We start from the raw sequence: 10,886 nt of genomic DNA, 5'->3' as shown, positions 1-10,886 counted from the left end.
TGCATGTGTCCCTCCTCTCGGCAGAGGCCGGGGTGGAAGGTGGCCAAGGTCCAGGTCCCCTGCATGTGTCCCTCCTCTCGGCAGAGGCCGGGGTGAAAGGTGGGCATGGTCCAGGTCCCCTGCATGTGTCCCTCCTCTCGGCAGAGGCCGGGGTGGAAGGTGGCCAAGGTCCAGGCCCGTGGAGCCTGCGAGGTGCTGTCTGTTCAGATGGAATTTACTGCTCATCATTTGGGTTCAGTAGTTTCCTGGAAAGGGAGGGGTTGGAGGTGTGCACCCCAGAGTCCGGAGGAGCTGGCCTGCTGGTGAGTCAGTGGGCAGGGGGCTCCTGGACAGTCTGAAACAGGTCACAGGGAAGAAGGGGACATTGGCTGTGTTCACAGAGGATAGACTGAGAACAGGGCACACCGTGCCAGGCCGCTGCCAACCTCACCTGGCTCCCTGGGGAACTAATCCATTTTAGAGAGTGGTTCCTGGACGTGGCTGAGGGTACAGTTGTCCAGTCATGCTTTCCACACTGGGAGACATGGCTCTAAGAGGCGCCGCTGGGTGCGGGTTCCGGGGCTCAGCACGGCTTCTGGTCCTCTGTGTGCGGGATCGGGCTCAGCTCACCATGCTGCTGCTGTCTGTCTGTGGGCGTGCAGAGAGCTGCCTTCCCACCAACAAGGGGCAGGAGCTGGGGTTCCACGTTCGGCCCCCTGACCCTCAGAGTGCAGGAGTCCAGGCTATGAATGCCGTCCTCCAGCCTTCAGCATGCAGACTTCAGGTCCGGCCCTCTGCCGCTCTGGACATCTGTCTGCAGGATGCAAGCCCAGCACTCTCACCTCTGGGTGCAGGGGTCTAGGCTCCGGATGCTGTTCTCATCCCTCTGCCCCTCTGGACATCTGTCTGCAGGAATCCAGGCTCAGAATCCTGCCCTCCAGCCCTCTGCATGCAGAGCTCAGGCCCAGCCGTGTGCTCTGTGGACGTCTGTCTGCAGGATGCAGGCCCTGTCCTCGGCCCTCGGGCCCTCAGCGTGCAGGGATCCGGAGTCGGCCCTCCTCCCTCCAGCTTTGTGCATGCTGGGCTCTGGGCTCGGTGTCTTCCCTCTGACCCGTGAGCAGATCTGAGCCGGGCCCTGTCCGCACTGCCCTGTCTCTGTCAGGCTCAAGTCCTTTCTTGCAGTCACTGTGACCGTTCGTCAGGTTCAGAACTGACGGGGTCCTGACCTCCAGCGAGTGTCCGGAGGCCGTGAGTCCCACGGGTGAGATCGCCCATCTTCCTCTCATGGACAAGCTGATGAATTTGAACTGCTTACCTTGGGGTTGTTGACTGTGGAGCTAAGCGAACTAAAGCTGTGTACATTCTCAATCTCTTCACCATCCATCCTGATGCTATCAGTTGGTCCAGTGGTGAGAATCTTTGTCCACAGTCAACAGTCTTGGCACCAGCAGCCAGGAAATTAAAAGGCGCATTGCAATGGGAAAGTCTGCTGTTAGGGACCTCTCCAAAGTACTGAAGAGCAATGGTGTCTCTCTGGAGACTAAGGTGTATCTGATACAGGCCATGGTCTTCGCAATCACTTGTTATGCATCAGAGAGTTGGGCAATGACCAAGGAGGAGAGAAAGAGAATTGATGTCTTTGAGCTGTGGTGCTGGAGAAGAGTATTGAGAATACCATGGACTGCTAGGAAAACAAACAAATTCATCCTAGAAAGGGTTAAACCGGGTGGCTCCTTGGAGGCAAGGATTCTGAGGCTCCGTCTAACATACTTTGGACATGTGAGGAGAGACAGGTCCTTGGAGAAGGACATCATGCTTGGGAGGGTGGAGGGACAGTGTAGGAGGGGAAGACCCTCTATGAGGTGGATTGCTTCAGTGACTGGGATAATCGGGATGGGAGTGTCAGAGACAGTGCGATTGGCACAGGATAGAGCAGGGTTTAGGGCTGTTGTACATAGGGTCGCTATGAGTTGCAAGCGACTCGACGGCTCATAACAACAACAACAACAACAACCTTGGGGTTGATAGCACAACTCCTTATCCATTTGGCCACCTGAGCTCCCTGATCACAGGCGTGGACATTAGGTCAGCGTATAACAAAATGGGTTCCGGAAGCTTCTGGGAACATGGTGACCACCACCTGTGTGTCCTGGTTGAGGAAGGAACATGGGGGCTAGGGAAGCAGAGGGTCAGTGACATGGGTGAAGGGAAGTCCTCCGTGGGACTGTCACAGTGACCACTGCCCTGGCCCAGCACACCCAGACCGAGGACAGCCCAGGACTGCTGTCCGTCCACTGGGGGTGAGTCTGCACCCCCACCAGCAGCCACAGACCCCGCTGCCCTGGCCCAGCACAGGGAGCCAGCCTCCAAACACCTGGTTAACACACACAGCTTTTGTCGCCTCCTCACAGTCCCCAGAGCCTCCTCCAGACCAGCTGTTGACAACGGGGCTTCTCCATGAGCACCCTCAGGTGGGTGACTGGTGACTCAGCGTGGAGGGCCGGGGCTGGCCCCTCACCACGGCCCTTCCGCTTGTCCCTGTGTAAGCCTGTGACCAGGGGACCTCACAGGCACCCACCCTGGGCTATGCACCCCGGTGCTGACTTCTGGGCCTGGGGGAGAAGCTTTCCCTACTAACGGGTGATCACGTCCCAGTTAAGACTCAGCTCTGTTGGAGTGTCTTCCTTCACAGAGCCGTGACCCACCTTTTGGGGATTCCTGAGTGAGACTCACATAGCCACTTGAGCTGCAGCTACCCTTCCTGAGGGACATGGGAGGTCAGCGGCTGTAGTTGGAGGAGGCATCCACAGCTCTACGGTCCTCTCACTGCACCCAGCAGTGTCCACACCTCAAGGGGCCTCTCACTGCGCCCGGCAGTGTCCACTCATTGAGGGGCCTCTCACTGCACCCAGCGGTGTCCACTTGTTGAGGGGCATCTCACTGCACCCAGCAGCGTCCACTCCTTGAGGGTCCTGTAACTGTACCCAGCAGCGTCCATTTCGTGGGGGCCTCTCCCTGTGCCCGGCAGCGTCCACTCCATGGGGGCCTCTCCCTGTGCCCGGCAGCGTCCACTCCTCGAGGGGCTTGGTCTGCATCTGTGCTTTGTCTTCTCTGTTTGGGAGAGTTAACTCCATTTTGTCTAAATAATGACCAGAGTTGTTGACTGTTATTAGATGGTAAATGTTCCCTATTAGCTGTATAGATCAAGTCACATTTACCACTAAATCATTGTCCCTACCTTGTAAGAAAAAGAGAAAGACTTAAATTAGCTCTAATTATATATGTGCACTGGACCTGGCGACAGTCGTCACTGGGCAGAGGGACTATTTGAACAATGTGCTGGGCAGTTAGAGCATGAGATAGGCATCCGCCTGACCGTGGACACTGAGGCATGTCATGGACATGGCCACTTCACGGGATGGACACCTGGTCAGAGCACAGCTGTGTTCCATGGAGTCTTCAGGAGCGGGTAGCCCGTCTTTCTTCTGGGGTGTCTGGAGGTGGACTTGTCTCCAGCGTTCGGTTGGCAGCGGGTCCATCAGTCGTCCCCCCAGCCAGGGCCTGTGTGGACTCCACACTGTGCTGAGCTTTAGTCTCCCAAGTGCTGCCGGGATAGAAGGACCACAGGGGGGAAACAGAAAATGGTTTTCTTGTAGTCTGTTTGACTTCCCTCACCTGAGTCTTCTGGTGAACTCTGACTCACAGTGACCCCCGTTGTGTTTGTGAGGTTGTGAATCTTTTTTTTTAGTTTGTGAATTTTAACAGGTGGAGATGCCGCCGTCTTGGTCCTGAGAAGCAGTTGGTGGACCCACACACCACATTGCTGAATTAACCACATCGCTTAACCCACTTCAACACCAGGACAGGGTCCGGGCAGGCTCCGGGAGGCTCGCTATCTCCGGGGAAGGTTCTCGTGGTCCTCAGCCCCGAGCTCCCGCTCCATTGGCCATCTGGGAGTGGTTTCCGTCTGTCCCGTTTGCGCCCCACCTTCCCAAGTGCTGGGACCCTCTGAGCCTCGGGCGAGAGTTCCCTGTGCACGTGACTCCTGTAGGCAGGTCGGGCACTGAGACCTCAGAGTGTGGGCATGACTGGGGATGTGGCATGGTCAGTGGCCAGCTGGTCCTGCTGACCCTCCTTGCGTCCCCCTGTGTGTAGGGACCCCGGCTGGGGTGCTCCCGAGCCTGCCCTCCTCCGTGGCCTCATGGCTCGGCCAACCAGCTCTCTGACGTGTGTTCTGAGCTGGCCCCAGAGTGCGGATTTCGTGGCAGACGCCCCAGTGAGCTTGCCTTTCTGAGCTTGGCGTGGCCTCTCGGGTGCTGTGGAGTGCGGGTGGAGGCCAATGACGTGCTGCTCTGGGCTGCAGAAGCCCCACGATGCTCTGTTTAACGGGACCGGCCCCCTTCTGTGGGACTCCGTGTGGTCTTCCCTGCCCTTTAAACCAGGCGGGGAGCAGGGGAGCAGTGGGATTCTCACCGAAGCTCATCTGAGAGGGAGGAGCCTAGACCTGAGTCCAGGAGAGGAGGGCAGGGCCGACGAGAAGCAGGGCTACGTGGTCTGACCAGACCCTGGCGTTCTACCTGCTTCCCATGCACGTGAGAGCAGCATGGCTGAGGAGGACGGAGACCAGAGGCCTTTGGGTTGCAGTGCTGGCTGTGAGCACTGAGCGTCCAAGGGCTGCCCAGTGACGAGACAGCTGCGTCAGGCAGGAATGGCTCCTTAGGTGTGAGATGGAGACACTGCGTCTCACCTCCCTGGGCTTGTCGTCAGGAGAGTCCTGTCCCAGGAGATGGGCATCGCGCTGGGGAGCGCAGAGGGCCAGCAGACGTAAGGAGGACCTTCACCGAGGTGTACTGAGGCGGGGCTGTCCACACGGGCCTGGGGGCGTTCAGGAGGTGTCCCTTTCTGTTGTGTGTGGGTTATGAGCTGGGCCCTGCCTCACCAATGACAACAGTTGGCCCAGAGCATGAGGGAGATTTGTAAAATCCCCAGTTAGCCCTCAGCCAGCCAAGTGCTGCCTGCACAGAGGGGTGTCCAGCTGCTGACAGACCGACAGACAGGCTCGTTATCCAGCTGGTCCAGGCTGCCAAGGAGCCACCTGACAGGGTCTGAAGAGAGCCCAGCCGGAGGGCTTTTCACACCCGGCTCCCTGGGGACAGCGGAGAAGCGGAGAAGTGTGAGCGGAGGAGCGTGGTCATGGCAACATGAGGTCAGGGGTCCTGGCTGGGCCTGCCCTGGACAGTGCTCTCCCAGCTGGCAGTTCAAACGAAGCCTGCAACTGCAGGGGCTGTCTCCAGGTCTGTGTTCATGTGTGTGCACGCGCATGTGTGTGTGTGCAGGCATGTGTGCATGCAGGTGTGTGTAGGGGTGTGTGCAAGTATGTGTTCAGGTGTGTTTATGCAGGTGTTTGTGTGCATGTGTATGCAGGTGTGTGTGCATGTGTGTGTATGCAGGGGTGTGCATGTGTGTATATGCAGGTGTGTATGCATGCATTTGTGTGTTTGCAGGTGTGTGTGTGCAGGGGTGTGTGTATAGGTATGTGTGTGTGCAGGGGTGTGCATGCATGTGTGTCTGCAGGTGTGTGTATGCATTTGTGTGTTTGGAGGTGTGTGTGCACGTGTGTGTATGCAGGTGTGTGCGTGCATTTGTGTGCATTCAGGTGTGTGTTTGCAGGTGTGTGTGCACTTGCATGTGTGTGTGTAGGGGTGTGCGTGCATGTATGTCTGTGCAGGTGTGTGTGTGCGGGTGTGTGTATGCAGGTGTATGTATACAGGTGTATGTATGCAGGTGTATATATGCAGGTGTGTGTGCGTGTGCATGTGTGTCTGTGCAGGTGTATGTATGCAGGTGTGTGTGAAGTGTTCTTAGACCTCTGAGGTGGTTGCATCTAGAACCCACCCTCCTACCACTCAGAATCCTCGAAGGAGAATGAAGAAATCCTGTTTGCAGGCAGGGCGCCGTCACAGGTACAGGGAGGAGGATATGCACATAAACACCTGTTTTGGAGGCACAGGTCCACGGGTGACCACACTGAATCCAAGTCTGCCGTTTGAGGGCTCTAGAACACCCCACACCTCTTAGACTGGAGATACCAGGGCATAAGGCTAGGAGGACAAGTTGGGTCCCTACCTGTCCAGGCGGCCGCGTCGGTTCTGACCCACGGAGGCTCTGTAGGACCGGGCAGAACTGCACAGTGCCCGAGGCTGTCGGTGGTTACAGGTGACTGACCAGCGCCCTCTCTGTACAAGCAGCTCATTGGTTGGGACTGCTGGCCTTTGAGTTAGTGGCCACATTCTTCAAGCAGTGAACCGCTGTTAGGTGCCGTCAAGTAGAGGAGGACTCACAGCGACCCTGCGAGTGACAGGCTGAGCCCTGCCCTGCCCTGAGTCAGCCTCGTCGTCTCTGACCCTCGAGCCTGTTGCTGCAGACACCGTGTCAGATCATCTTGTTGAGGGCCCTTCTCTCTTTCTCTGACTCTCTGCCTTTCCGGCCCAGTGTCCCTCTGTAAGGGACAGCCTCTCCTAGCAGCTGGCCCACAGAATGTGTGGTGGAGCTTCGTCACCCCTCTCCAGGGAGCTCTCCGACTGTGCCTTCCCCAGCACACACCTGATGGCTCTTGGCCGTTCGTGGGTTATTCAGTACTCCTCTCCAGCACTCCAGTTCCTTCTGTTGTCTGCATCCACGTCCAGCTATCAGATGCATAGCAAGGGGCCGGATGAGGTGACCTTAGTCCTCAGACTGGCGTCACTGCCCCTCAATAGTTTGGAGAGGTCCCTGACTGCAGACTTGCCCAGTGCAATCTGTCTCCTGGTCCTCTGATTGCTGGGACCATGGGTGTTGATTGTGGATCCAGGAAATCTAAGATCATTGACACGTTCAGTCTTTTATCTGTCGTAGCCTTGCTTGTAGGTCTGGGGCTGAGGATTTTGGTCTTTTTTTAAAAATTTTATTTTGTGTGTGTGTGTGTGTGTCTGTGTGTGTGTGTCTGTGTGTGTGTGTCTGTGTGTCTGTGTGTGTACTGTCAAATCAGATCTGACTGGTACAGGAGGAGATTGTTCCTCCTCCAGCAGAACATCTGGTGGATTTGAACCATGCACCTCTGGGATTGTAGTACACCTTTTTGCCACTAGGCAGCCAGAGCTCGTCGGATTTTGGTCTTTTTGTGTCATTACAGCTACTTAGTTGACATCAAAAGCTGTGTTTCTTCTTCACACTGTTGACTAGAGTTGATTTTTTTATACTTAAGGATACTAATGATATCACTGGAATTGTGTAATGTTTTCTTTATTCAGGGGTAGTTTGGGCATTTAAGAAAACTTTTTTTCATTATGTATTGTGTTTTGGGAGTATCCGTGCCTTAATCGAGACTCAGACCTGAGGGAGTTCTGATGGCCCGGAAGCTGCTCTGTAATCCCAAAGGAAGTTCCAGTCCCCCAGCTGCTCCATGGGAGAAGGTTGGGCAGTCTCTCCTGTGTGATTCACTGCGTCTGAAGACCTGCTGGGGATCGGTTCTGACCCAATGGCTTACAACAAGAACAGTGATGACAGTCATCGTTAGAGAGCTCTGCTGGTCCAGTGGCCAGAAGCTGCACTGCAATCCTGAAGGCACACAGTTCGAATCCACCAGTTGCTCGTGGCAGAAGGATGGGCAACCTCCTCCCACATGATTAACCCTGAAAACCGGGCTGAGGGTCAGCTCTGGGTTGGCCCCGATGCGATGGTACAGCAGCAGTAACGGTGATGTCATGCGGGCCGAGAGTTGTGGCTGCAGTCATGACGGCACGTGGAGACGGCCCGTCTCGGGCACCACTCAGCCTGTTCAGGGCCTGGAGGAAAGGAACCCCTGGAATCTGGGGGCCTCATCTCCCATCAGCACACCAAGCTGCTTCCTGTCGCTGTAGTAACTCGGATGCTGACTCAGAGCCCAGGAAGAACACACATCACCGGGTCCTTCTCCCCGCCAGCTCCGGCCTGTGGGAGCAGCACGTATGAAGAGATCTGAGGGGCAGCATTCATGTCAGCCCACGTAGGCAGAGCAGCCGTGGTCCCCTCCAAAGTCACAGGCAGTGCAGTGGGATCTGCCTCGAACTCTCAAAACCGGCTTGCTGTTTTTATACATGCGAAAGCTGCGACTCACCCCAAACAAGTGAAGCCACGAGAAATCCACGGACACTTACGGCTGTCAGCTTGCGTGTCTCTGTGACGAGCTGACCACTTTCACCTGACGTTCATACTTCCTGAAATGAGAATGGGCCCTGACTGGGGGGTCACTGAGTTGGACCCAGTGCAGAGGCCGTGGGTTTGGGTTTTCTCTGCTGGCTTCTGGCAGCTCTGGTCTCTTGAAGCCCTCCTGCTGTGAGCCCCCTCCCCCCACAAGGGGCTGCCTCTGTAACCATGGTAATGAGTGAGGTCAGCCTCCTGCTCCCTGGAAACCCACGGCACGCCTGTTGCGTGTGGGTATGTTCTGATGAGTGGGGTCAACCCCTCCCTGCAGACCCCAGGGCACACTTGTTGCGTGTGGGTATGTTCTGATGAGTGGGGTCAACCCCTCCCTGCAGACCCCAGGGCACACTTGTTGCGTGTGGGTATGTTGTGGGTATGTTCTGTGAGTGAGGTCAGCCTCCTGCTCCCTGCAGACCCCACGGCACGCCTGTTGTGTGTGGGTATGTTGTGGGTATGTTCTGATGAGTGGGGTCAACCCCTCCCTGCAGACCCCCACGGCACGCTTGTTGCGTGTGGGTATGCTCTGCACTGTCTCCACATCCTGGGTGTGGTCCCCCCTTGTTCCCACTGTCCCCTTCTTCTTGACCATCAGAGCTGACACTAGCCCCTACAGTGTCCATTTTGGAGGAGGCCCTCAGCTTGAGAAATCGGACTCATCCTCATGGCCAGAGTGGCACTGGGTCCCCAGGGCCCAGTCTCAGGATGACAGGAGCTGATTCCCCAAAACCCTAAGTCCTGTCCTGGATGTGGAATGTGGTGGGACGTGCTTTCTGATGTGTATCTGAGGCGTGCTGGCATCGATGTAGACGTGCAGGCCACTTGTAATACAGCTCTCTGAGTATTGGCTCGAAGGCTTCTCCTTATAAAAGAGACTGTAGCCCGAGTATCTGGCCTCCATAGTGTTGTCAATCCTGCCCTTGTGGCCGTTTCATTCTGTTGGTCTAGAGCAAGGATGACCAGGGACCAGCACGTTTCCACCTGCAGTTCCTGCATCTGGGTGTGGGAACGAAGCTTGGGAGCTGAGGGAGGTGCTGGCTGTTGGGTGAAGGTGGGAAGGGGCAGCCGGGAGGTCCCTGCAGCTCCTCTGCTTTCTGGGAGCTCAGCTGCGCCCTTGCCTTTGATGTTGGGACCTCTGCACATGTGTCTCACCTCCTGTAGCCCCCAGGTGGGAAAGGTGCTCCCCTGCTGCTTCTTCTCTTGTTTCTGGTGGGATGAGGACAAGGTGTCTGTGGGTGGGAGGTGGGTAAGGAGGACGTGTGTGCGTGATGGTGCTTGTTTTGTGACACACGCAACCATGGGTCATCTATGTCCCCTGGATGGTGACACATATACAACCGCTGGTAGTCCATGTCCCCTGGATGGTGACACACACACAGCCGTGGGTTGATATGTCCCCTGGATTGTGGCACACACAACCGTGGGTCAACGTGTCCCCTTAATGGTGGTCTCCTGCCACAGTCCACGATGGCAAAACGCAGTGGACAGATACTCTTCTAGTCATTTCTGGATAACTTTCAGCAGTGTTTTGCTTGGATGTGCTATTAGTGATATTGTTAATTCCCACATTCTGTTGAGTCATCTTGGGAATGAGAACAGTTACTGATCTCTTCCAGTCAGTTCGTTCAAATTTGTTGGCCTACACTGGCGAGCCCATCCCGAGCTGCATCTGTTAGTTGAAACATATCAATTGGTATCCTGTCGATTCCTGTGACCTGATATTTTGCCACTGTTTAGAGCAGCTTGAACAACTTCCCTCATCACCTTCAGCTCTTGACTGAGTCCAGCTTTTTGAAATATTTCAATGTCAAGCAAGTCTTTTTGGTACAATTACTCCGTCTTCTTTTGATGCTTTCTGGATCATTCAAGATTTTGCCTTTAGAAGAACAAGTATTACAACCTTCAAAAGGGAATAAATCTCAACATGAAGAAGACAAAATTTCTTAGCACTGGATCAATAAGGAACATCATGATTGATGGAAAAAGATTGAGGTTGTCAGTGATTTTCTTTTACTTGAATCCACAGACATCGTTCTTGGTACCAACAGTCTGTATATGAGGAGATATACACGGCAAGCCAGCTGTCAGCAATGTCTCCACATTACTGAGGAACAGTGGTGTCAGTTTAAAGACGGAGGTATTCCTGATCCAGGCCATGGGCTTTTGTGTCATTAGGTATGCATTTGACAGCTGGACAGAATAAGGATGACAGAAGGAAATCTGATGCCTTTGGTGGTGTTAGAGAAGAGTGCTGAACACCCCATGGACGGCCAAGAGAACAAGCAGTATGGCTTGGAGAAGATGCAGCCAGAGTGCTCCCTGGAGGCAGAGCTGATGACGTCCTTTGGGTTTGTTAGGAGGGGTAATTCTGTTCCCTGGAAAGGGACATCCTGCTTGGAAAATGGAGGTCATAGAGACTGTAGTAATGGGTTTACCTCCGTCAGAGATGATGAGGATGGTATAATAAAGGGTTCAGATCTGTTGTTCATAAGATTGCTGTGAATTGTACTTGACAGCATTTGACCATGGCCTCCTCTTATATATCATATATGCCACATCACATCATATATATATAATATATAGACCACATCACATAATATACCATATTATATAGATAATATCATATAAACCACATTACATCATATATCAAATATATCATATATACTACATCAATCATATCATATATAAAC

General features: G+C 54.6%; 1 protein-coding gene across 1 annotated transcript in view; it reads right to left on the bottom strand.

Annotated features, from left to right (window-relative positions):
- Nucleotides 1-3,438: 3,438 nt before the first annotated feature.
- Nucleotides 3,439-10,886, bottom strand: part of LOC102860347 — a 58,683-nt gene continuing 51,235 nt past the window's right edge. Inside the window, exons 10-14 of the mRNA XM_006900163.1 lie at nucleotides 9,349-9,425; nucleotides 9,170-9,234; nucleotides 5,027-5,125; nucleotides 3,830-4,024; nucleotides 3,439-3,583 (exon numbers count right to left, since the gene is read on the bottom strand). Of these exons, the coding sequence (XP_006900225.1) occupies nucleotides 3,439-3,583; nucleotides 3,830-4,024; nucleotides 5,027-5,125; nucleotides 9,170-9,234; nucleotides 9,349-9,425 (581 nt within the window). The remainder of the gene's footprint in view (nucleotides 3,584-3,829; nucleotides 4,025-5,026; nucleotides 5,126-9,169; nucleotides 9,235-9,348; nucleotides 9,426-10,886) is intronic.

This window comes from Elephantulus edwardii, unplaced genomic scaffold, assembly GCF_000299155.1.
Source record: "Elephantulus edwardii isolate Elephantulus edwardi_28Jun2011 unplaced genomic scaffold, EleEdw1.0 scaffold00274, whole genome shotgun sequence".
NCBI lineage: Eukaryota > Metazoa > Chordata > Mammalia > Macroscelidea > Macroscelididae > Elephantulus > Elephantulus edwardii.
This window is presented reverse-complemented; position numbering and strand designations above follow the sequence as displayed.